General features: G+C 40.6%; 1 protein-coding gene across 5 annotated transcripts in view; it reads right to left on the bottom strand.

The window, feature by feature from the left end:
* mgl (low-density lipoprotein receptor-related protein megalin) overlaps positions 1 to 27670 on the bottom strand; it is a 258781-nt gene that overhangs the window by 20154 nt on the left and 210957 nt on the right. For all 5 annotated transcript variants that reach the window (XM_075677360.1, XM_075677363.1, XM_075677361.1 and 2 more), the window contains 19 exons: positions 27371 to 27599; positions 27166 to 27294; positions 26931 to 27086; positions 26617 to 26851; positions 26351 to 26518; positions 22243 to 22364; positions 20002 to 20112; positions 19774 to 19902; positions 19422 to 19547; positions 19222 to 19338; positions 18852 to 19140; positions 13610 to 13833; positions 10025 to 10300; positions 8314 to 8823; positions 7956 to 8214; positions 7748 to 7876; positions 6958 to 7134; positions 6642 to 6868; positions 3747 to 3992 (listed from right to left, as the gene is read on the bottom strand). In XM_075677360.1, the coding sequence (XP_075533475.1) occupies positions 3747 to 3992; positions 6642 to 6868; positions 6958 to 7134; positions 7748 to 7876; positions 7956 to 8214; positions 8314 to 8823; positions 10025 to 10300; positions 13610 to 13833; positions 18852 to 19140; positions 19222 to 19338; positions 19422 to 19547; positions 19774 to 19902; positions 20002 to 20112; positions 22243 to 22364; positions 26351 to 26518; positions 26617 to 26851; positions 26931 to 27086; positions 27166 to 27294; positions 27371 to 27599 (3859 nt within the window). The remainder of the gene's footprint in view (positions 1 to 3746; positions 3993 to 6641; positions 6869 to 6957; positions 7135 to 7747; positions 7877 to 7955; positions 8215 to 8313; positions 8824 to 10024; positions 10301 to 13609; positions 13834 to 18851; positions 19141 to 19221; positions 19339 to 19421; positions 19548 to 19773; positions 19903 to 20001; positions 20113 to 22242; positions 22365 to 26350; positions 26519 to 26616; positions 26852 to 26930; positions 27087 to 27165; positions 27295 to 27370; positions 27600 to 27670) is intronic.

The raw sequence follows: 27670 nt of genomic DNA, 5'->3' as shown, positions 1-27670 counted from the left end.
TATAGAAAAGGCACATTTAATGTTAAAAGGCAATGAATTCCAAAGTTTGATTAAAACAAATGCTACTCTTTGTGAACCATAGTTAGTTCGTACCTTAGGGAGTATAAAATTGTTATTGGAGGAAAAGCGCGTAATATTTGAGTTAGTAAGGTGTCTGATAAAAACAAATTTGAGAAGGTTATGGTCTTTAACTGTTTGGTAAGCAAATGCGCAGACATTAAATTTGGTTAGATTGTCAATATTCAGTATGTGCAGTTCCCGGTACAGATCAGTGACATGTGAACGTCGGTTGCTCCAGGTGAGAATGCGAATGGCTTGATTCTGTACATGTTGGAGGGAAGAAAGGTGGCAATGATATGTTTGACCCCAGGAAGCAATACAATAATTTAGATGACTGTGAATGAATGCATAGTATAAGGTTACCAAAGTAGTCAAGTCAAAGTAACATCTAGCTTTTAGTAATACCCTAATACCATAGGAAGTTTTCCGCTGTAGCTCATTAATATGCAAATTAAATTTTAAGCGGGAATCAAGTTTGATACCAAGGAAGGAACATTGATCTGACAGATGAATAGGATGTGTATTTATAAAGAGGGGCATAACTTGCGCGTTATTTATTGACCTGGAATAGAAAATTAAGAACTTACTTTTCGAGGGATTTATCAAAAGCTTATTTTTAGCACACCATGCGCTAACGTTAGTAAGTTCAGCGTTAAGGGTTGTTGAAATGTTGCTTAGAGAATTACTCGAACATAAGACAGTCGTATCGTCAGCATATAAGATGCATTCTGATAATGCGGTTAGGCACTGTGGAATGTCATTAATATATAGTAAAAATAAAAGCGGGCCTAGAATTGAGCCTTGCGGAACGCCGATGTTAATAATTTTTTTTGTGGAATAAATGCCGGAGATGGATACTAATTGCTCACGATCAGATAAGTAACTACGGAAAAGATTGAGAGAGTTGCCAATAATGCCATAAGATGCAAGTTTAGAAAAAAGAATGTCATGATCTAGTGTATCAAAAGCTTTAGTAAAATCTAGAAAAACAGAACCAACGAAGTTACCATTGTCAATTTCTAGTTTACATTTTTCTGTGAAGTAAATGAGGGCTAGGTTACTCGAATACCCTTGTCTAAACCCAAATTGTTTCGGATGAAGTAGATTAAATTTCGCCAGGTAGCTAGACAGGCGAACATGTATTATTTTTTCAATTACTTTGCTAAAAAAGGGGAGAACTGATATCGGTCTATAATTAGAAATTAAGCATCTGTCACCTTTTTTAAATACCAGGATTACCCTACTCATCTTTAACTCATGGGGAAATACGCCGGTTTCAAAAATTAGATTGATTATGTAGGTGAGCACATCCGCAATATGATCAACAATCATTTTCATGTGGTTAGCAGAAATATTATCGATACCTGCGCTAGAGGACTTTATACTAATAATTGTTCTTCTTACCTCATCCGGGGTAACAGGAAAAAGAAAAAATGAGTGACCACAATGATCAAGTTCGTCATGCGTACTGGCTGGAACGGGTATGGGAGAGGAGTAGTAGTCACTAAATGCATTGGCGATATCTAGTGGGTTAGATATAACAGATCCTTCATGATTAATGTTGGCTATAGGCGGGTTAATGGTTTTATTGAGAAAGGAATTGATCAAGCGCCATTGCTTTTTTAATATCTGAACCAGTACAATTTATTTCGTTTTGATAATAGCGCTTTTTGGCATTCTTCATTAGTGTGTTAAGTGTGTTGCAATATTGCTTGTAACGGTCAAGTAGATGCACATTAAATGGCTGTCTTTTTGTTTTTTTATATAGGTTATCTTTTTTACGCAGGCTATTAAGTAATCCTTTTGTTAACCATGGGTTTCTAGGGGAAGAATAACGTTTATGGCACTGTACACATGTTGTCGATGAAGATACGCAATTGGATATTGTAGAAATGAAAGCGGTGTATGCTGATTCAGCATTATTCATTGAAGTGACACAAGACCAATCGGAATTAGATACCATTTCTATGAATTTGTCGCGATCAAACTTCTTTTTAACAAAGCTTACACTATTTGTGCGAGGACTGTTCTCAAAGAAAAGTGCAACTGGGAAATGATCAGTAATATTGCTTTGAAGAATGAATGCGGAGGGAGGATGAAGAAGGTTCGAAAGAGCATGGTCAATAAGTGTTCCTAAACCAGTATTAGTGCAACGGGTGAGAAGGGAGAGTAGAGATTCAAGACCATAACCTTGGAAACAGCTGATATACTGAGTTAGATAAGAGGAGGAAGCATCAAGTAAATTAATGTTAATGTCACCCAAGATGACAACGGACCTTTTTTCTTTTGAAAGAAGGTCAAGAATACTGTCAAGGGCTTCACAAAAAGCAGGAATTGGCGAATGTGGTGATCGATAGATGGTACCAAAGACAATATGACTATCATTGCCCATTACAGAATGATCAACCTCAATCCACACGGACTCACAATCACAGATATTTAAGTGAAGATCAAGCCTACGCTTGTATCTAATGTCGGACCGAATAAACATAGCTGAGCCACCATGTTGTGATGAAATGCGATTGCAATATTCTGAATTGTATGATGGAAAACCATAAAGATTTTTGTCAAAATCACTCAGCCATGTTTCAGAAACACATATAATTGAGAAAGAATGAAGACAAGAAGACAATAGACTCTGAAAATCGCAGAAATGTTTTCGAAGACTACGTGAATTAAAATGGATCGCTGAATGATAGTTATCCGAAAAATAGGATTTAATATCGTTAACCGAAATGTACGACATGCAATCAGATCAGGATAAGAGGAATCGAGAAAAAAAAAAAAAGGAAAAGATTTGTCAGTTTAACTGAATATCGCAAGGTCCGCGTCAGTCCTTATGCGAAACACTTTGCTGTCAGTAGATTGCCTCGCCTTGATGACGCAGTCATCGGTCCACAAAAAAAGCCACTTTTTTTCTTTCTTCAGTTGCAAGGCCTTGCTGAATAATTGCTTATTCTGTGGAGTGAGGTGGTCATTTACGAAAAAAGCTTTACCTCGTGCTTTGCCGAATCCAATGTCGCTAGTGTTAAGGCGTGCCTTTCGCGCTTTGCTGATGAACTCGGTTTTCAAGGCTCGAGAGTGGAATCGGACAAGCAAGTGCTTTGTCTCAGAAGCGGACGGAACACGATGAATGACGTCAATATCTTTAACAGAGATAGGACATTCTATTTTAGAGGCAATAGTTTGAAGAATAGTCATGCAGTCTTCACCCTGGGTAACCGGAACGCCTTTGATTTCTAAGTTGTTTTTTCGCGAGTATTGTTCTAGATCACCAATTCATCTTTCCAAAGACTCGTTATGCGCAAACAGGGATTTGTTCATTGCAGTTAGTTCATCCTTTTCTGATTTGAGGGATTCAACAGTTCTGTTCAGAAAATCAAGACTGCCTGTTAGTCCCTCTGTCTGGTCCTTTAGGCCTTTAATGATCAAGGAAGGCTGGGAATCTAGCTTGGTTACTACAGTTGTTGTTATCTTGTCAAGCAGGTTATCAAGTCTCTCTTTAAAGGTATTTTCTAGCTGTTCCACGCGTTTGGACAGTTCGGCGACAGTTGGCATGGTTAAATGATAACACCGGAAGCAGCAGCAGCAGCAGCAGCAGCAGTGGCACTAAATAATGATAAGAGGTCAAAGCAATACAATGACTGTTCAGGATTTAAACATATATACATAGATCTAAAACTTACGACATCCCACTTCATCTGAGCCATCTCGACAGTCCTTCTCTCCATCACATTTCCAAAAGACTGAAATGCAGCGGTCATCAGAGCCACCACACCGAAACTGGCCTTCAGTGCAATTGGCAATGCATGTCTTTTCATCAGGCAGCAGCACAAAGTTGTCCGGACAGGCACAGCGAAAGCTGCTGGCTCCAGGAGAAATGAGACATAGGTGTGAACAGCCACCATTGTTCTTGCCACATGGATTGGGATCTTTAGAAAGAGAAAAATGCAAGAATTAAGTGGAAATCTTTCCTTTCATAGGATCTTGAATTAGACTGCTCTGCATTCCACCTCAAGGTTTTATGCTCTCGGCTGACTTCTCATTAACAGCAGTATCTATTAGGTAAATATATTAAAATTTGGTGTCTGAAGGTCACCTTAATTTCATAAAAGCAGGTGTCTCAAAAATTAAAAATTATATTCTGGGGCATTAAGTGTCAAAATCATGATCTGACTATGAGGCATGCCATAGTAGAAGACTGGATTAATTTCTACCACCCGAAGTTCTTTAATGTACACCTAAATATAAGTACATCAGGGTTTTTGCATTTTGCCCCCAGAAGAATGTAGCCACTCAGGCCGGGAGCTCAACAGTGCAATGCCATAGCCACTGGGCTACCACAGCGACTATCAAGTGTCTCTCTTCGAAAGTCATTGCTATAGTATACCCATTCCAAATTAATACATTAGACTCCATTAAGAGGGATGGACCTCAGAGGCCATCTTTTACTACAACTAAAGCTAGAATTATCAATCTTAAGGCAGTGACAGCTTTATTCACTGTTTCAAAGCTGTAATTTATTTTTAATAAGTACTGACATATATTTTCGAAGTTTTAGAGACTCTACAAAATGATTCTCTAGTGTAAAAGGTACTTAGCAAGAAGGCTGAGAAAAATAAGATAGTATTGTCATTTGATACTGAAGTTGGTATCTAAATGTGTATCTGGCATCGTTGACATTATCATGATGTCTCGACAAAGCAATGTTTGCTGTTATCATGTAGCAATAAGGCTAGGTACGATGACATTGCCCATAAAAAAATTATTATTAAACAACAGCGCTGTGCATCTCTCCTTTGGTCGCACTCAACAGAATGTGACTCAACAGCAGCAACAGAGTGAAACAATGTATGACGACGCATATCTACCTCCTGGGTACCGAAACCACAACTGGTTCTCTGAAACAAGTCCTATTATAGTAAATTATTTAGTCTCTGATGCTTACCAGTATTTTTTTTGCAAGATTTATGTACAGTTCTCTAAAACTGCCATTATTGCAAAAAAAGAAAACCAGAAAAACAAGAGAAAAATCAAAAATTTTATGTCACTAGTCCTTTAATCTACATTTTATAAGTTTTCTTTGCGAACTATTGGGCTTTTTTAGTGCACACTCTTTTACATGGCAATCTTTTCTAACAACCACCATGCAAAGCCTATTTTGTTCTTTCATTAGCACATAATGCAAGTGAGAAATTATAATGTGCTCAAAATATATTTTAAAAAGAAATTCAAAATTCTGAATGCTCTCTTTTCAGACCTCTTCAATGACAATGTGTTCTTTTTTTAAGTATGCATATGAAAATGTTTAAAACACAGAGACCCTATGCACATTTTTAAGCATGAATGCAAAATTTCACTATGATACAAGATAATTTATAGGCTAAAGGACTGGGCAGAAAAGTGAAAACTAACCATATTGTGACATGAGAAAACAGCATCTAAACATTGTTAGAATATGTTAATAGAAAATTGGAAAACACTTTTTTTTGCTTCTTTTCTCTTAGTATATGAGGGGAAGAAAGCTGCATATAAAAGAAGGCAGTTATTTCTACCTCAATAATAAAGTTTCAGAGAGTGCCTTGCCAATGAGTAAAAAAGCTGCTGCTCAAACAACCAATTTCGTTGTTTTTTGAGCCAGCATTATTGTAACGGAATAGCTTTTGTTACTTAAGAGTTATAATTTTTACTTGATCTTTTTACAAATAGGCAGCGAAGAAAACATGTTTTATCGCACTATACCTGGTCCATATACTTTTGCTCACAGGTGTACCTTTGAAATCTTTTAGGCTTACTAGAAAGAAATGCAGTTAAATATATGAGAAACTAAACAACCTTAACTGCACAACTGAGAAAATTCAGCTTTTCTAAAGATTACAATGCACATGGTAACCTTTATTCAGTTTATTACCATTACTTCACAAAATCAAAAGAAAGGTATCTCCTGTTAGACTGTGATTGTGAACCTACTATTTATTATTTTAAACTGCCAAAATCTATGCACCAGCTTATGTACTTAACTTTTACTGCAACAGCGTAACCTGTCCGATGCATTTTTCATGGAACGTACTGCAGAAACAAAACATGATTGACTGATGGGTCTTAATTGTTGCAAAGCAACACAGGCACTATGAGAGGTGCCACAGTGGAAGGCTCAAAAATAATTTTGCTCCTCTGAATTTCTTGTACACACTACTTAAGCTTGATACATGGCCGGGTGACTTAGCATTCCACTCCCTTTGGAACTTCACTGCTGGAGTCAGTAATCGAAGCCACGACCACCTCATGCTCAATCTCAAAGTGCCATTACCACTGAGCTACTGCACTGGGTAAAATGACACATAGTAGCCAGGAAACATATCAAGGAGATTGCAATATAGAAGAGTTAATGTATAAGAAATGCACTTTCAATAGCGCTATAACCAGGAAAAATGTCAACAAAGAATCTATTGGCAAGGTTCTGATGTATTATTTGCACCAAAAAATTACGCCAGCATTCTCAATCCCTCAGCACATAATTATCGTTTTACACAATTCTGATCACCCCAAACCAAAAAAGAGAGTTTAGCATGGATGCTCACAAGGCAACTGGCGCAGTGGGTGGTAAACGTGAATATCGTAGGGACGGTGCGATGTGTTACGCAAGACTTGCAGCTTCTCCCCAGTGAACTTGTGGGCCCTGTATACTCCCTTCATGTTCCAATCTGTCCAGAAAAGCCAGTCGTCGAAGACAGTCAGAGCAAAGACATGTGGAACAGTACGTCCTTGAAGTACGGTGTGCCGGTTTTTGCCATCCAAATCAGAAAACCTGTCATAGAAGGAGGATGCTCTATCAGTATGCAAGCTTAATGGATGTCCCTCAAGAACAGTGAGGAGAAATGATGCCTGGCCACTCACTCGATGTAATCGAGATGCGCATCTGCCCAGAAGAGTTTGTCACTGAAGTAGTCAATTGTGAGAGCATTTGGCCAGACGAGTTTGTTTTCATACAACACAATACGAGTAAAGTTTGTTCCATCCAAACCGATGCGACCAATGAAAGCATGGTGGCCCCAATCAGTAAAGAACAGATACCTGAAGAGACAAAATAACCAACATTACCAACATGCGTGTACAGCAAAATAACAATGTTACAATATGTTACCTCCAGCTTACGCACATATCTGCTGTTGCATTCACTCAAATTTAATGCAAGTAATAAACACTACCCAATATCACATTGCATCATAATCAATGCAGATTACAGATGCACTGAATTTCATTTTCTTTTCTTAGTACAACTATACAAAAGTAATTGCTAAATATGATCACAGAGGCACCATGACTTAGTCTTATTTTGGTTTTAGCATGCATGCAGTAAAGCCTTATATTTTATAGATACAGCACCACATTTTATTTACTTTTACACTCACCTTCTGTTAATTTGACCTCAAAGGAAAAATAGAATTGGTTCAAGACATTCCAAAGGTTCAATAAAAGTTGAATGAACTGATCTCAGATTATTGGAATTCTACTACAGAAATGTCAGTGCAGCTTAGCAAAATATTAAGACATTTAGGTTTATGCCCTCGAAGGTTATTGTTATACTCTACAAACAATTTGATCCTGCTTCGAAAGTGGTCTCCGGTGAATGCATCCTAAAGACACATCTAAAAATTTGAAACTAAGTAAACACTAGGTTTCGTACCCAATGCCAGGGTGAACAGCAATGGCTCTGGGGTCTGAAATGCCCTTTGGCAATATAGTTTTCCTGCTGGTACCATCTAACTCTGACACATACATCTGCTTGCTTGTACGATCCAGCCAGTACATTTTCCTGAAAAAGAAAAAAGAACTTGATTCAAGCATTGCACTTAAAATGTTATTGAGCCCACAACAAATGACACTGCTTTTACCTCCCGATCCAGTCAACAGCCAGCCCCTCCAGACCGTGAACATCATGTCGTACCAGTACTTGTTCTCCAGAGCCATTTGTATAAATTCTCTGGATTGTCTTGTTTCCAACGTCTGCAAAGTAAATTCTTCCTTCTCGAATGTCAAAGTCAATCGCCACAACATTGCGTAAATTCATTTTCACCAAGTTGTACAAGGTGCCGTCAAGACTAGTGTTTCTCAGGTAGTAGCGGTTGCTGAAGATGAGCCAAGGCACAACATCTGAAATGATCAAAAAACCATAAATTGGTGTCAGTGCTGAAAAAAAAAAGAAAAAGAAGAAGAAACAAGTGCTACTGCAATGCAGCAGTTAAAGCTTACCATCTTTTCGCTTGCATGTATGGCCATCAAATTCGCGGTCATAGTAGGTTTGATTGCATTTGCAGAAGTAGGAACCAGGGCTGTTTACACAGTACTGACTGCATACTGAAGGTTTGACTTGACATTCGTTGATATCAGCACAAGCCTTGCCATCTTTGAGCAACTCATAGCCTTCATTGCACTCACAGTAGAAGCTAGTCAGTGTGTTGACACATTTGTGCTCACACTGATTGAGCTCCACCTTGGCACATTCATCGACATTGCAGTGTGCAGGCTCATCAGAGCCATCTGAGCAATCCTGCTGCTTGTTGCACACACGTTCGTATGGAATGCACTGTCCACTCTTGCACCGGAACTGTGCACCTGAGCAAGTTGTCTCCTCCTTCTTGCAGTCTTTTTCTAGTTCATCACTGCCGTCGCCACAGTCATCTTCACCATCACAGTGGTAAGACTTGCGGATGCATTTTGCATTGCGGCATGTGAATTCCTCTGATGAGCAGTTTCGGAATGCTGATGAAAGAAGAAAAACGTAATGATTGTGCCATGATTAGCATGAAAATGCTAAGAAATATTTAAATATCAAACTTTACTTTCCCTTCACAATCATTCATTACATAATAGCAGCTTTATTTAAGTACATGCTTATTGAACGCACAATAACATTCAGTACCATAATGCTTCAATAAACAAGCAGAAGGTAAATGTTATGCTCACCTATACTCTCACTAAAAGTAGGCCCCAAGCATCAATCCTCTCTACAGAATTTTCTTGGCTCATTATTTGACATAGGACATGCACATACATGGACATATGAATGATAAATATGTGACGACTGCATTTCAAATTGTTGCTTCAGAGCTTACTGAAGTGCATAGTGGTGTGGCCAGTTTTGACTAAGTGTCCTGGCAACTAAATCCAGTATGCACCAACTTCCCTTTGTCCCTTGCAACATGTATACATGTGCTGCTACTGATATCAACCACAAACAACCAATAATGGAGTATGAAGTTATTACCAAAACAAGAACCAAAACAGTGTTTTGCAACCCACTTGAAATGCTAATTATGCTGCTCCAAAATGATAGCTACATATGCTATGACTGATCTTGGTGCCACTTTTGAGAAGGCCTTTTGGTGAGCATACTTGTATGCTCAAGTTAGTTTGTTAGTTTGTGTGCACAAAAATTGTGTGACGTGGTTTGTACTTGGTTATGCACACCATGCATGATATCCTTACAGAATGAGACCAATTATGTTTTTGAAAACTGATCAGATGCACCAAATCCCAGCACCAATTTAGCTCCTCCTTTTTGAATATATAACACATTGAATATATAGATGCATATTTTTCCAAAATCTTGTAGACCAAAAAACATTCTTTTCTCAATCTCATGCAATAATTCATGGGTAGAATTTACAGTGGCAACTGGTGCCAGAGAACACGTCAGATAAGGAAAGGAGACAGGGATGATCGCAAGTGTCTTGCAATCGTCCCCATCTCCTTTCTTGTCCATCATGTTCTCCGGCACCGTTTTCTACTATCATGAACCAACTAGACCAACAATACGTTCCGACTAGAATTTATACCTGAATAAAAAAATATTCCTAATCTCTTCAAGTCAGAAATCTTTGAAAGGTGGGCCTTACAAGGATTGTGCACTTAAATGTGCCAATTTAACATAGTTAGCTATGAAAGAAGCACAAGGACTTACTACAATTGCGAGGTTCATCAGAGCCATCCCCACAGTCATTGTCATGATCACACACCCAGTCCTTGTTTATACAACGTTGGTTCTTGCACTGGTACTGCTTCTCGGGGTCACAAGGCTCGGGTGCCGGACAGTTGTGTGCAGTTGTGTTCTCATCAGCACCATCTACACAGTCGGGGTCTCCATCACATACCCAACGCTTTGGAATACAAGTAGCTCGTCCCCACTGTTTATTCTGGGTGCATTTGAACTCTCGTTCAGGATCACATTCACGGGTGTCTGTAAAATTGTGACAAAATAGTTAAATAAACTGTCAAAAACAGCAGAAATAAGGACTATATTTTCTTCAGATTTTTTTAATCAAGAGTTAGCAATGCACCAAGTCAAAAAAGTTACAACAAAGCAAATATAGCCACTGTTTTAGCTTTTGTCGAAAACACACATGATACTTGTAAAATAATTCAAATTTATACAAGTATAAGCCATAGATGATATAACAAACATGCAGCAGCGCCCCTATCAGATATGATACAGAGGAAGCAGGTCATCATCCTTAGCAAGCAAGCTGCACATATGAGCTCATGAACATGATTAAGAGTGGTGGTGTAAGTGCAGGAGTTTGCTTATACAGAGAATGAAATGAAGAAAATACCTTTGTTAGACCCAATATTTATATTAAGTAAAGTTGTGTGAATATTCAAAACTCTCACACAACTAATCAAATAACGTTCTATTCAATTTGGTATTTGAATCGAATAGTCACTATTCATAAATAGGGATATATTTCAAATGGTGTTTGAATATTTGAAACCATGAAGTGTGTGCTATCAAACATAAAATTGTAGTATAAAGGTTTGATAAATTTCATCCTGGAAGCCATACCAGAATCAAAACATGAGAAGTTGCATAGTGGAGAACACTACATCGTCCAGGGAGCAAGACTTCCTTTTAAACTGTGATCATTCGCACTCTCCTAAGAGTTCTGGGTATGTGAACTGTTTATTTGTACCTGATACTCATTTTGTGCCTTTAATAAACAATGCTTGATAATGTGCAATGTAAAGGCAAAAACTTGCTAACATTTTTAATACTAAGATGTGGACACTGTTTTAATATTAATGGTGAAAATGATTATTCTTTATTTGACAACTATTAAAATTATTTGCAGTTTCGCCAGAAAGGCGAAGCATCAATTATGATAGCAAATTATTCGACAGCTACACGAAGTAAGTAGTTTTATCGGCCATATAAACCTGTAAGCATTCACTTAATAACTAAATTAACTATCATGGCGTCAAGCACGCACAAGCAAACATGAACACATCACACTCGACCGTGAAAGCTCGCTTTCAGAAATGCTGGCGTGAGGAAGTGTGGAATCAGCAGCGAGTGAATTGACCTGAGTGCTGCCTCTCGCTTCAACATGAACTGAGCGGCGAGAACACAGCCCACTCTAAGCTATCAGCACTTGATGCACTCTGTCCCCATCACAGATCGTTTTCAAGATAGGGCCTGTGTGGCCGCAATCTGCGGCGCTATAGGCAACTGCCGCTGGAGTAGAACTGCCCCCCTCCCCTCCATGCCTTACGCGCAATGGAACATGACATGCTTCCTCTCCGCCTGCCTTCCTTATGTGTGCGAGATTGAGCCACCATCATTAGTACCTTGTCGCACGCTTTCATTCACACTCACCGCATACAACGTGCGGCCACAATGTTATCGCACTTGGACTTTATACGCAGCATCACAGCGACATCGACAGTGGAAATGTGCTTGGAGTAGCCATGTAATTGCTATCACAATAACAATATTTGATGTTGGATTAAATTTGGTTCTCACACTATTAAACTCAAATTTTATTCTGTATCAAAAATTACTATTTGCACATCCCTGGTTATTAGCATATTCTTTACATGCTGATATCAGCGAGAAATGTTTTATATTTACTTTGTTATATCCAATAATTCTCTACAGTCAAGTTCATTATATTGAGGTTTGGCTTACTTAGTACAAAGTACATGCCCATAACAAACTGTTTATTATGTACACCATACCGGAAAAAAATTAAGGTATTTTTACAGTAGGGTCTATATTTTTGTTTGAAATATTTTGAGCTAGGGCTTGATGACCACACATTACAAATATAGAAACAAGATAAACATTAAAACAGATGCCATTGAGCCTCTGTTTTAATTATATTGTGAGGTCTACTGTCAAACTAAGCAGTGGGTTATGAGGGATGCCACAGTGGAGGGCCCAGATTAATTCTGACCACCTGGGTTTCTTTAATGTGCACCTAAATCTAAGTATACAAATGTGTTTTCATTTCGCCCCCATTGGAATGTGGCCACTGCAACCAGGAATCAAAGCCATGACCAGCACAAAGCTTTAGCCACTGAGCCATGCTGGGGAATGAGGCTTTGTTTGTACAACATCTTACCATTTTCATCATATCAAACTTTCTGAAACCACCTTACTCTGTGCATAAAGTACATACAAGTCAGAAAAACATTGCTTTTAATGGACTTCGAAAATGGTGATTTTTTAATCAGAATCAATAGGAATGTGTGTGTGTACAGGAAAGCTGGACTAAAATTAAACTTGAAAGAAATTACATGAAATTTGAGAGATATGACATCTTGGAGGAAGTGGCCATTAAACAAATTGTAGCACCAAAACTCTGCAGTTTTGAAGGAACTGCACCATTAGCTTGCATAATGGCCAACTTGGAAAGGGAAATGCACTGCCTTGTTTGTTTTTTCCTTCTTGTGTTTAATTTCAAATTGACAGTACATATATGCACACCATATAAGAAAGATATGCAGGTGGTCAGCTGGCCACTGCAGGCAGTGTCTTATTTTCAATAGTGTGTACAGGTACAAATGTACATCTGCAAGTGTACATGTGTGTGTGCAAGCAGGTTGTAATGAAATACAAGCAGTAAAATCAAAGTAGACCCTCCATTTCCCTTGCCAGATTTGCCCATCAGTGTAACTGGCATGATTGATTCACAGAAACTGAGTCTTACACAGAGGGCACATTTTGGGAGCTGGTCACATCAAGACACCACATCAAATACCGAATTACACATAACAGGTGATACTACTATATGTTGCTTGTGTGTATCCACATGCATAAATGTGTGTGTAGAGCTATATGTTGAAACAGCAAGAGAGATGCTGCCGAAAGGACGTGGAAATCAGCATATATCAGACATTATTAAAGGCAGCTGCCCTGATGGCTGATCACTTCACAGCACCCCTTTGTTTGTTAAAATGAGATGTAGCTTTGCACAAGAGGTAAGCTAGTTTAAGGCTCTTATTTGTATATCAATGGGAAAACAGCACATGACTTTACATTACGCTAGAAGATGTGTTTCTTTATGCTTTTTCTGTGATATTAGAAAAAAGGCAATGCAAACTTATTACCTGGGTGTCACTAGATCAGCCACATAGTTGGATTTGATTTAAAAAATGAAACATGTTTAATAACTGCAACTATGTGCGATCGTAGGAAATTAAACTAGTTTCCAATCAACAGCTGAACACTTCACAGTCGAAAGCACTGCCTTAAGAAAGCAAAGCTTACCACACTGATGGCGGGCATCTTCATCCGAGTTATCTAGGCAGTCATTGTCACCATCACAGATGTAAATCCTTGGTACACAGTTTCCATTGTCACACGTAAATAGGTCTCCAAAACAAGTTCGCTTTTCACTTTTGCAGTAATCTTCAGGCTCATCAGCACCATCACCACAATCATCATCTCCATCACAATGCCATGTTGCTGGAATACAACGGTGATTGGGGCACCTGCAGTTTAATATGAGGACACAACGAGACTTAGTAAGTTTCCAAATAACCACTGCCACCTGCAGGATTGCACGTCTGGACAGAAAGCACATAAAACTTTAAAAATCAGCCAATGACGTTGTGTAATACACACAATGGCCTTTAAAATACACGCACAGATGCCATTACTCCCACTCCCACATAAATTGCACAAATTGCTGCGCATGAGTGTCGCGTGATAACTTATGGTTAGTGCACCCAGCTCCGAACTGCACATTGCCATAAGAGCATGAGTTTCATCCTCAGTAGTGGTGGTGGATAAAGTTTCATTTTTCTTCGCTATATGGTATGGATGAAGCTGGTGCTAGCTTGGGATGACCACGATAACACAATGACATAACAATGGTGCAATGAAAAGAACACACACAGCAAACCCAGTTTTGAGCTTTTAACTGCTGTCACGGCAAGGGGAAATAAAACCACCAAATTAAAAGTGTGATAACATGCAGCGCATGCAAACTGCGCCGATACTATTTAATGTGCGACGTCACAATTACCTATAATATGTATGCGCTTTGTGAATAAAGGTGTTCTTGCTTTGTGGCCGCTAGGTCATATCAACTGGCAACGAGGATGCTTAAACCCCGTAGGCAAATGCGGCGAATGAACCGGACGGCAGAACAGTAGGCGCATTTTGGTGACTGAAAAGGCCTTACTATCAAGTACGTGCTTTGGGAGTATGACACCGCAGCTTGCAACGTGCGACAGGCTGCAGTGAGACACGAGCAACGTCCCTGCATAGGCGTCAACAGAAACCGACATGAATGCAGCAAGTGGAGCTTCATGCTGAAGGCCTTGGACTGAGAAATACCGGCAAGAGAGGCAGCGCTTATGAAAGGAAGGGACAAGAAGGAGTCGTTAAATGCAGTTAGGAGCCATTCGAAGAAATGGACTAAAAAGGCGCAAATGAGCCACGTTCTTAAGAAAGCGCAATGTGAAAGCTGCGGCAGAGGGCATTCTTCAAGTGTATGCTGGTACAAAAACTGTGTGCCGTAACTGCTCAAAAGCAGGACACTTGAGAAAAATGTGCACAGCAGCGCAGTCAAAGAGAACAAATGCAGTAGAATGTTCGGATAAGGATTCCGAGCACGAAGTGTATTATTTTGTAAATATGACGCACTCGCCTTTTGATGTCAACATTCAGGTAGAAGGTAAACCGCTTAACATGCTAATAGACACGGGGGCGGCTGTAAGTGTAGTACCAGTGCATGTGTATGATTCACATTTTGCCCATATCGCATGTCAGCCCAACAAAGTGAAACTTCACACGTACACAGGAGAACAAATGATACTTAAAGAGCAATGTGAAGTATCGGTAGTGTACAAAGATCAGAACATGATGCTGCCAATAGTAGTAGTTAAAGATAACGGACGGAAGCTACCAGCATTGCTTTGGTGGAACTGGCTTGAACGTCTTAAGCTAGACTGGGGTGAGAATGGTCAGGTAACTGCAGAGGGCAGAGTTGTTTCATTGCAGAAAAAATACCCTGCAGTGTTTCTCGAACACTAGGCACTGTGAAAATTTTTGATGCAAGAATAGGCCCGAATGCAAACGCTGTGCCAGTATTCTTTCGTGCAAGGTCTGTTCCATTTGCACTTAAAAAGAAAGTGGAGAAACAACTCCACGATACGGTGGAAACAGGCATGCTATGACAAGTACCGAATAACTACTGGGCAACCCTGCTTGTGGTAGTGGCCAAGAAAGACGGCAGTCTTAGGCTCTGTGGAGACTACAAAATTACAATTAATCCAGTGTTAAAAAGATAATTACCCGCTACCCAAGCCAGAAGACCTGTACTCAACAATTACAGGTGGTAAGTGTTCTGCGTTCTTGACCTGTCCGCAGCGTATCAGCAGGTAGCACTGAATCCCGAGTCACGAACATTTTTGACTGAACGCCAGTATGGCTTTGTTCCAGTTACAGCCCCTTCCATATGGTGTGGCTAGTGCACCCGCAATGTTCCAGTCTATGATGGACGAAGTACTGAAAGGCATTCCGCATGTAGGGTGCTATATCGATGATGTGATCGTGGCAGGATCTGGCACAGCTACCTGTCAAAAGACGCTAGAGTGGGTCCTTGAAAGGCTACGCGAGTATAACATCACGTTGAATGCCAACAAATGCTGTTTCTTTCAAGAATTGGTGACTTACTTGGGTCACACAGTGACTGCTGAAAGGATTTATGCCACGGAAGCAAAGATCAGGGCGATTGTTGATGCACTTGAGCACACCAACGTCACAGAACTAAAAGCATATTTGGGTACGCTAAATTTCTACTCAAAGCTCCTGAGGAACTGTGCAACCGTCGCTGAGCCACTGTATCGGCTTTTAAAGAAAAATAAAAAGTGGTCGTGGACAAAGGAATGCAGCGATGCCTTTGCAGATACAAAACAACTGCTTGTTAGCAGCAAAGTCCTCATGTTCTACGACACTGACAAACCGATCGGAGTGCTTTGTAATGTGTCGTCCTATGGCCTAGGCACAGTCATATTTCATGAAACTGCTGACGGAGAAAAAAGGCCTATTGCGTTTGCTTTGTGAACCCTCAGCGCAGCGGAAAAAAAGTATGCACAGTGTGAACGGGAAGCATTGGTCTTGATATTTGGACTGAAAAAGTTTCTGCGTTATCTGTATGGGCGGAACTTAATAATATACACCGACCACCAGCCGCTACTTGGTATCTTGGACGAAGAAAGGCCTACAGCAGCATTAGCAGCAGCACGCATGCAGCGCTAGGCAATGACCTTTGCAGCCTACAGGTACCGCCTTAGGTACCGTAAGGGAAAGAACATGGATGTGGCCGACACCTTGTCCAGATTGCCTCAAGTAGTGCCAGCTGAAGAAGAATTGGCAGAATGTTTGTCAGTATTTCAATTCTTCCACTGAGAGCCAACGAAATTGCCAAAGCGTACAGATGATGTTTGACATTAAGTCGTGTAGCTGACTTTACTCTCAATGGTTGGCCTAGTTGCTGCTCAGAAGAACTCAAGGCGTATTACGTACGCCGAGATGAATTGTCACTGGAGCAGGGCTGCGTAACATGGGGAGTGCGGGTTGCTATCCCTGAAATGCTGAGGTATCGCATGCTTGACCTGTTACACAATGAACATCCTGGGACAAGTCACATGAAAATACTGGTCCTCAGTTTTGTTTGGTGGCCTTGAATTGACCAAGCCATAGAAGATTACGTAAAGAAATGCAAAATATGCCAGGCAGTGCAACCCGCAGCCCAGCCTGTACCACTTCATCCATGGAGTTATCCTACTATATGCTCATGATCACACGTGCATGTAGACTTTGCTCAAACGAGTGCAAATGTGTTTCTTGTTCTTGTTGACTCACATTCCAAGTGGGTCGATGTATGGCCAATGTCGTCCACGTCTACTGCAAAGACAATTGAAAAGCTTCGAAGTGCTTTTGCAGCTTACGGTTTCCCGGAAACATTGGCAAGCGATAATGGGCCGCAATTTACTGCGGCCGAGTTTGCAGACTTCATGGCCACCAATGGCGTGAGACATATTCGCACTCCTCCTAATCATGCAGCTTCAAACGGCGCAGCTGAACGAACTGTGCAAACTGTGAAATGTGCTCTGATAAGGCAAGTCCTGGAAAACAAATCGTCAGGTGCACATTATTCGTTCCAGGAATGTATTGACAGTTTTTTTATGGCATACCGCAACACACTCAGTAGTGTGACAGGAAAGACACAATCTGAGCTTTTTGTCAAACGACGGCCACGCACAAAACTTGCATTGCTGAAACCAGACTTTTCGAGAGCAATGCTCACCAAGCAGCAGGAACTCAAAGAACAGCAAGATAGGTGTCGTGGGAGTGAGTGCTTGTTTGATGTTGGTGATCAAGTGTTTGTGAAAATTGTGCGCGGTGAATGTGCCTCTTGGGAGGAAGGTGCTGTGCACCAAGTTGTGAGTGCTGTGGCGTATGTTGTAAAAGTGCGTGAACAACTCCGGTTTACGCACACTGACCACTTGCGGTCACGTCACGCTGACCCGGCAGCAAGGCTGGAACCCGAGTCAACACTCTGAAATCCTGTGATGCAGCACAGCAACATTGCAGCAGAGGGCAAGTCATCGGCTGCAGCAACTGCAGCTCCAACACATCCAGTTCAGCAAGCTCAACAGCATATCCCAACTGTTAGCACAGACTGTGCCCGACACCGTTAGCAGCATCTACGCCATTAATGTCGATGTCACAGCCGGAGGCATGGTCAGCTACACCGCCAGCCGAAAGGCAACCGCTACGGCACAGCATGCACACCCGCAAGCCACCAGACCGTTTCAAGCATGAGGACTTTGCAAAATAAACAAATAAATGTTAGATAGAAGGAAATGCGATAACGTGTGGCGCATGAAAACTGCGCTGATACTATCTAATGTGTGATGTCACACCTGCCTATAAAATGTATGCGCTTTGTGAATAAAGGTGTTCTTGCTTTGTGGCCACTAGGTCATATCAAAAGGCACTATCAAAAAGATGCTGACATTTGCAAGCTTGCTGAGAATGTAGAGTGCATGTAAGGTAGAGTGCAAAATTTACCAACTCAAAAATTGGTGTTTAGTGAATCAGACAAGTTCACATGCCATCAAAATTTTAAATGTATCTTGTGATGGCAACGTCTCGCGTAGCTGACGCAGAAAGGCAGCCACTATTCAAAGCTCTTGGTTCCAAGCTGAAAGCAGCACAGGATTTTATACATGAGCTTCTGTAGAAAAACAGTAATGTTTTTATGTATATATTTCTAAGATGCCCTCTTCTAAATATGGAACAGAGCATGGAGAAGGGATCTAGATGTTCAATGAGGAAGCACCCTTCAATATTGTTATGGGATGCGTTCTACACACAGATGGCTTTACACTTCAACTCAAGTCTTTGGATCAGCTGTGCAATATAATTGAGATGCTAAAGAAAACAACTTATCTAAGACACTTATACAGAAGCGACACGTGAACAATGAACTTGCCTGAAGCTGTTGGGAGGGCAGGTCCTCTGTGAGCAAAGCAAGGCTACCTCATCAGAATTATCTCCACAGTCGTTATCACCGTCGCAGAGCCAGTAGGGCTCTACACAAATGTTGGTTGTCTCACACTTGAGGTGGTTTCCAGGGCATGTGCGATTATTTGGACAATTAGCATGGCTCTCATCCGAAGTTTTGTTGTCCTTGCAGTCATTTACACCATTGCACAGTTGGGTTTTTGGAATGCAGCGGAAGTTTGCACATGTGAACTCTCCATCTGGACATGGTGGGTATTCTGCAAGACAGCAATTCTTTCAGACATGTAACAGTATGCCCAAAATTCACATACAAAAAGGAATTATAAATGTAAGCTCACCACAGCCTTCTTCATCTGTGCTGTCACCACAATCATTTTCATGATCGCATTTCCACGTTTTGAAAATACATCGGCCGTTACCACACCTGAATTCTGTTGGTCCACATGTATGCTGGGCTGTTGGTAAGAGCAGAAAAAGAATGGAGTGCATAAGTAGTTCCTTTTCAATAAGCACTACACATATTTTTTAATAAACTTACCACAGAACGACTTGTCTTCATCAGTGTTGTCTCCACAATCGTCGTCTCCATCACAAGCCCAAAGCCGGGGAATGCATTTGCCATTACCACATGCGAACTTCGTGTCATCACAAGAAACATTTTCAGCTGAAACAGGCATAAAAATTTCAAATCATATCTAACATCTGCTAGGACCAGTATTTGGTGGCCACTTAAATGATAAATTAGTTCTAGTCAACTTTGGGGCAACACACTCCAAACACTTTGTTATACAAAAATTGAGTTATGAAAGCACCTAGTACCCAAGAAGAAAAACATTAAATCTTGCATTATAAAAAAGCGACAAGCATTACAAACTGCAGCAAATACTTACGAACACACATTCTTCCTTCATTGGCAACCTTAAATGTTGAATTGCAGAGACATTCAATAGTGCCATTGGGAGCTTGGTGACAAGAATGTGCACAACCCCCATTCTGTAAACTGCATGGGTTCTTGTCACCTACAAAGCAAAAAAGCAATGAAGCTTAGTCACATTATTTTTGCCCTGTATGTTGTGCACAGCTATGGTAAGTGTAGCATGGGAGTGCTAGAAACTCACACTTTTGTCGATCAGGAGAGTAAATATGAATATCCCGCGGAGATTCCTCAAGCCTTTTCACCATTTCAATCATACCAGCCCCGGTGTGCTTTTCAGCACGATAGACACCACCTGTAACAACATTAAGCAAGAGCAAATACTAAATTAACGTAAAAGAAGAAATAGCAGCAATACAATACTTTTCTTCAATGCTGTCATTATTGCATAAGTACACTACAATATCTGACACGTCAGCCAGCAGCATATAAAAAGTGTCAGCACATGCAACCCTACAGTTTGCACAAGAGTACAGCAGGACTTGATACCGGAGGATAATGCACAGATGCAGTAATTTCTCACTGCCATTCAGTTTTTGCTCAACTTCTACTATGCAACCTGACAACACTTCGTTTCAACTTATTGCACATGATTCGACTGCAGCCATTGAAACCACACAACTCTATGCTATTTGTATAAACAAGTATAGGCTGAAAATGTGAATATACCAGGTTATGTGCATACCCAAGCATATCATCATCCTCATCAGCCGATTTTATGTCCACTGCAGGACGAAGGCCTCTCCTTGCAATCTCCAACTACCCTGTCCTGCGCCAACCAATTGCAACTAGCACCTGCGAATTTCTTAATTTCATCCCCCATGTAATCTTCTGCCGCCCTTGACTGCGCTTCCCTTCTCTTGGCACCCATTCCATAACCCTAATGGTCCACCGGTTATCTAACCTACACATTACATGACCTGCCCAGCAGCATTTTTCTCTCTTAATGTCGATTAGAATATCGGCTATCCCCGTCTGCTCTCTGATGCACACTACTCTCTTCCTGTCTCTTAACGTTATGCCTAACATTCTTCGTTCCATTGCTCTTTGCGCGGTACTTAACTTGTTTTCGAGCTTTTTCGTCAGTCTCCAAGTTTCTGCCCCATATGTTAGCACCAGCAGAATGCACTGATTGCACACCTTTCTTTTTAATGATAATGGTAAGCTACCAGTCAGGATCTGACAATGTCTGCCGTACCAAGCTTTTTCTCAGATTCACACCCTGTAAACATATGATGCTAATAGTACATCTACATAGAGCTATGAACAGGCATATTACAGCACAGACCTTGATGACATTTGTGAAAGTATATGTATGCACCAAGGCATTTCATGCTTCATTCATGTTTTGGCTTGGGATAGTTTATAATGAGGCATTGCACAGTCAGTCTCCTACTGGTAGCGCTGCTGGGTTCATCAGCCATGACAAGGCGTAATGGGTTGCACATTCACAACTTGCAAATTTTTATACGAGGGGGAAGTCTAACCACCACCACAACACTGCAACTGTTCAGTCTCCATGAGAGTTGAGGTAAATGCAAACATTAAATTGAAAGTCAGTTTTCAGACCCTGTGAGTATAGTTTGAGTTTAAATAAGAAAATGCCATTTACAATTATGTACACAGAGAAAAGCTTCAAACAACAATAGCACTTGCACCATCTCTCATAGTGGGCCTTCCCATTCCAAGACACCTTCTTCCCTTTTCTTGCATTAGGCCAAAGAGCCATTTAGTGGAAAATAAAACATTTCCTCAATCATCTTATTTGCCTTATCTTGCAGTATTTTGTCCCACTCAAGAACAAAACCCCCTTTCTGTTAATGTTAAATAGCTTTTCCACAGAGTTGCTTACCGAGCTAATGGTGGTACAGCAAATCTTTAAATCAGCTGGTGTGAGTACAGACTGTACATACACTAAGACGTAAAATGAAGACACAGATCCTATGGTGAAATCATGTGCAACTGAGCAATACAGCATGCACGCCCCACACTTCTGTCTTTGCTTGAACAATAGGCCAACCATTATTAGTTGGGCAAAAATGCAATGTGGAGAAGTGCACTTGCAAAGTGGTAAAAAACATTTAGCTTGATCCAAAGTTAAAAAAAAAAACATACTGTAGAACCTAGCAGAATCGAAATGAGGCATGCTTGAAAATGACCATGTAATAATAAAGAGGTTTAGCGCTGCTTAGTTTCTATATCATTTCATTTAATAAGTGTTCACACATGTTCCATATTCCTTAATGCAAAGATTTGCCATGTGCAAAGTGCTTTAACGTACAATAAGATGAAATGGGCTAAAACACTGTATGCTATTGAGCTGCACTGAGTGCGATATGCACTGGTGCAAGAACTAGAGTGCCTGTGTTAGGGTTATATAAAACCAAATGCACATTTAATACAATGCCAAGATTGAGCAACTTACGGAGCTGTAAGTCAGTCCAGTAGATGTAGTTCTCATAAACTGTGATAGCAAATGGATAAATTGTTGCAGACACAAGAGTCTCTCTATTCTTTCCATCTAAATCAGAACGTTCAATCTTCTCCCTGCAAACAAACAGTTAAAATGGATGTGTCCACCCGCAAAAAGACATCAAAGGCCACAGGTTATTGGTGATTTGCAGGAAAAAATTAATTTTCAAATTACAGCCACAAGAGAATTTGTCTATAGTGCAGGAGCAGTGCCTTTCAGGATGTGTTTCGGTCGTCTACCGGACATTCCTAGGCTGAGACAGTTTCTTTCCCACTTCTTTTCCCGGAACTGCCATGTATATGGCAGGCCACTGCTACTTAGAGTACATGGTTCGCCACTCTGCTGTGAATGAAGATGGACATGGCAGTGAGCAATAAGCTACACGTATCGACAGAAGACGACTGCTGAAACTTGTCTGGCATCATCATCATATATTTATGTCCACTGCTGGATGAGTGCCTCTTCCAGTTATCTCTAAATGCCTGCCTTGTGCTAGTCGATTCCAACTTGCACCTGCAATTTTCCTAATTTCATCACCCCACCTAATTTTCTGCCATCCTTGATTATGCTTTCCTTGCCTTGGCACCCATTCTGTAATTCCAATGATCCACCGGTTATCTGCCCTACACATTACATGGCCTGCCCAGCTCCATCTTTTTCTCTTGATGTCAGCTAGAATATTGACTCTCGCTGTTTGCTCTCAGATACACACTGCTCTCTTCCAGTCTCTTAATGTTACGCCTAACATTCTTTGTTCCACTTCTCTTTGCATGGTCCTTAACTTGTTCTCAAGCTTCTTTGTTAACCTCCAAGTTTCTGCCCCAAATGTTAGCACTAGTACAATGAAATTACTGTGCATTTTTCTTTTCAATGACCTGCCTCATGAACATGCCTAGGCTCATATGTTGTCCTAAATACAAGGAAGCTGCTCCCGCCAACTACAGAGTGAGACGCCCGAGAATTGGCAGCCTTCCTTGCTCACAGTGCATATTCAAAGCAAGTTGTCTTATATCAATGAGTAGACATAATATGCACATTTCTGTGCACTACTACTGCACTTTAGACAAGTGTGTCATGAGCTTTACCTCAGGCACATAGCTTGAAGTTTTGATAGTTGTGTTATATCAAGAAATTATAAAACAATTGCTGCTCCTTTTTTGGTTTGTCAAACCCATTATCCATGCTGCGCATTTAATTATAGCATTTGGTACACCAAGGGTTAATGACTTCTGGCTATATTTTTTAGTTTCCATACAATTTTATTTTTTCAGACTTCCTTGAAAGAGTTCAAAGCAGTTCACTAGTGCTACTTAAAGGGATACTAAAGGCAAATACTAAGTCGGTGTGGACTGTTTAAATACCATTCCAGAAACCTCGCAATGCTTGTTTTGTGCCAAGAAAACAGTTATTTTTATGAGAAAAGTGCATCTGAAAGGTCTGAATACTTTTTTCGGAATCTCCCGCCACCCAACCGAGGTGTGGTGAAATTGCATACACGATCACCACCCTTTGCTGCCGTTGGTGAGTAAAACGGCGCCCGACAGACGGCGGTGCCGAGCCAAGACTGAGCAGTGGATTCGCTGCTGCAGCTGCTTTTTGGTCAAGTGGTGTAGACCATTCAGGCATCTCGCAACATCACATGGAAGTTGAATTCTCTGCGACTAGCAGTTTGTGCTAGTTTCACGAGCCAGCAAAAACAGCGCAGCACTACGTGATAGTGAAACTACTGAAACGCAAAAGCATGGACGGTGCAGAGTAGCGCGAAAACGAAACCTTTTGACCGCCCGCATCACTGTCGATGGTCACTTCAATGAGTTCTATTTTCTAAAAATGAAATAGAACTGGGCAAATAGCATTTTATTTCATCTTATGATACAATACAAGGATGTTTTTTGGAATGAGTGGTTGAGTGCTAGTGCTAGAATTTAACTGAGGAGTGCTTTCGTCATCGGGCAAGTACTTGAATGTCCCGGGGAAGTCTCTCACCATGTCCTGCATTTGCCTCAATTTCTCTATTATTAAGGCTGTGTTCGCGATAATATTGATGCCTTAGAGATTCTCAAGCACTAATCTATCACTTTAGCTTAACTTAGTATTTGCCTTTAGTGTCCCTTAAAGAGATATATGTCACTGATGAACACTGTTTATTTGATATTGGAGTGCGAGATATCTGACAGCCTACCTACATGTGCTACACTCTCCAGTTCATCAAACATCAGTAAACAACAAACATCAAATAAACAAAAATTTTAAATTGAACTCGAAACTTCGACTGCCATAAACTTTTTTTGACATCACTTTCCTGTCCAGCACCCATCCTTCTTAGTGATAACAGATTATGAATGACCGTACAACCGGCTGCTTGATGAACAAAACACTGTTCATCAAGGAGCCACATTACGTTTCATCTAGGAAAGACCACGCTAACAAAATTAGAGCTTATCAGTGCCGTACCAATGTGTTTAAGTATTCATTTTTTCCTAACACGATTAACGATTGGAATAAGCTCCCTAATGAAGTGATGGCAGCGTCTAGTATTGAAAATGTTATTGAGAGCCATATTCTTTTATTGTCCTGTTATTCACCTCTACATATATGCAACTTTTTTTCTGTTAGTTACTTTGTTACTTAATTTGTTTTGTACTTTGTTAGTTTGTCTTCCGCTTCTGCGAATTTCAGTGCTTAAACAATGTTGTATTTACTGATGTATTCTTTTGATGTTGCTGAATATGTTTCCATTGGGACCACCTGTATTTTAACCCCCCTACGATAATGCCGTGCATGCGATGTAGGTATACCGAAAAAATAAATAAATAAAGCACCTAAAACATAATGCTGGGAGTTGAAAATGTAGCATGCCTTTAGTTGAGGAAGTTCCAGCTTAAGATCTAGTTTTCAATGCATACTTTTCCTCAAAAACAAGCAAACATGCCCAAGGGGGGTTCTTCAGCAACTTGAGTGGGCCAAGAGGTCCATAATGTTTAAGTGTATGAATTACTGCTATAGGCTGCAACATTTTACCAGTGGCCCAGCTTTCATGTATTACATGCAGTTGCCCTAAATATGTACAGTCGAGCGTCTCGACAACCAACGCCTCTACAACGAAATGACCGGAATAATGAAGGAATAATTCTGTCCCAATTCTATTGTGAGCTGGCCTTTACAGTGAAATGACCTGTATAACAAACTATTTCAGAGGCCCCAAAGCACTTTATTATAAAGGCATTTTACTGTAATCTGAAACAGTTAACTAAGAGATTAGGGCAAATATGTGACAACAAAAGTGCACAAGTTACTGCTTAATAAGTTGGATTAAACATGCAATATATAAAAAAAATGTGGAAATAGTAAGCAAAAAATAGATACGAGGACAATATTTACGAGCTTTCTTTTAGCCTCGATCTTGCAAGATGCATAAATTACCCCTTATTACAGTCAATTTATGACCCCAGTCAATTCATGCTATGCATAATGCAAGAACATGAGACTTATGAATCTACTGACTCGGAGAAACTAATGGATTTTACCTAATGAGAGGTACTTCCGAGTTGAATGAAAACCCTTCAAAGCAATGCGGTTTTTCTGCATACACTTTTTCTCGCTGCTTCATCAAATTTGAAACTGGTGCACTATCCAACTACCATTGCCACATCAAAACATTTGTGAAGCCTTGTGCAACAGACATGATCTCTCAAAGCAATGGCTAAAAAGTATTACAAAGTGCCTTTATACACATGTTCAGACCACTATGCTTTATGCTCATTGTCTTAGGCCACTGTGAGAGCCTTACAAGGAGTTTTAAGTTGACGGTGATGACAGCCACAGTAGGGCCCAAACTTCCATGATAATTGGACAGCCCAGAGCCCGGCAAGTATGCAGAACCAGCATCCACAATTCAAAATTGTTGGCTCATGAAAATTATATCAACTATATTCTGCATGCACTTGCATAAGTCAAAAGCTTTCCTCTCCATGATTTGCCCTCTCCTGCACATCTATTTGAAAATATGTACCATACACAAATCCTATTGCTCTAAAATTTGAAATGTTTGCAGACTTACCTTAAAGCATCTGTCCAGTAAAGCTTCTTATCATCATAGTCCAATGCAAGACCACTTGGTTGGGTCAGGTTCTGTTCCACAATTGCCTGCTTGTTGTTACCAGCCATTGTTGCTCGGTATATTTTGCCAGTGTTTCCATAACGTCCCCAGTCGGTATAGTACATGTACCTAATTTTGTAAGGAGCACAATTTCACATGGAAGAACATGCTAGTGACACATGGAAGAACATGTCTGCTAGACTGACTTAAGTCAGAAGAAAGCCTACCCTTGGCAAGGATCCAGCACAATAGCCCTGGGCCTTTCCACATGGGCAATCATGACTAATTGAGTGCCATCCCTGTTCATGGCATAAATGCTGCGATTGGCAGAATCAGTCCAGTAGATCTTTTTTGCTGTCCAATCAAAAGCAATACCCTCTGGATTTATTGTCTTGTTCAAGACAACATGAATGTCCATTTTGTCAGGGTTCACCCAGGAAATGCTGCCATCTGGGCGAATTTCTGGCAAAACAATATATTAATAACATCATTCCAGTTCCCAAGAGTCCAAGGCAGAAAAGGTGAACTACAGACTACTTACGGGTGAAATACATTCTCTTGTCAGCATAGTCAAAGTCAAGGCCAACAACATTTGTGAGATTTCCTCGGGGCTGGAATGGCACACTTGTCTTATGGGGGTCCATGAAAAGGCTTCGAATTTCTCGGCGTGTGGTGAAGACGAGGAAGACCTTAGACACTAGAGTAAACAGCATTATGCATAATTAAAATGACAGGCATCCCCATAGCAATGCACTTGGTAAGAATAAACCACTCACTGTCACACTTGCGCCCATCATCTGCCAACTCGCCAGAGGCACACCCACACTTCCATTTTGTGCCATTGTAGGATTCCGGCATGGAGAAACAAAGCTGATCACATGGTCTTGTTGAACAGGGTGATGAGGCTAGAAAGAACAGTGATCTGAAGTTTCTAAAAAATTACTCTTGCTTGCTCTGAGCATTGTACAAAAAAACACTTACCAGGGGGCTGGTTAGAGCTGTCAAAGACCACAATGTCTCGCAGCATGTTCAAGTCAGACTTCACTGGCTCTGGTGGACCGGTTGTGTTGGTTTGGAACTTGCTAGCCTTGTAGATAGTTCGCAAATTTCTGTCAGCCCAGTAAACATACTGGCCAGAAACAGCCACACCCATTGGGTTTGGAAGGTTTTTCCTGACATACTGCCGGTTTCCACCAGAGAAGGAAACTTTCTGGAAGTTAAGAAATTATCATCAGGCCAACAGATTATTCAATGTGACAGTGAACGTATCACACTGCAGAG

This window comes from Dermacentor variabilis, unplaced genomic scaffold, assembly GCF_050947875.1.
Source record: "Dermacentor variabilis isolate Ectoservices unplaced genomic scaffold, ASM5094787v1 scaffold_12, whole genome shotgun sequence".
Lineage (NCBI taxonomy): Eukaryota > Metazoa > Arthropoda > Arachnida > Ixodida > Ixodidae > Dermacentor > Dermacentor variabilis.
This window is presented reverse-complemented; position numbering and strand designations above follow the sequence as displayed.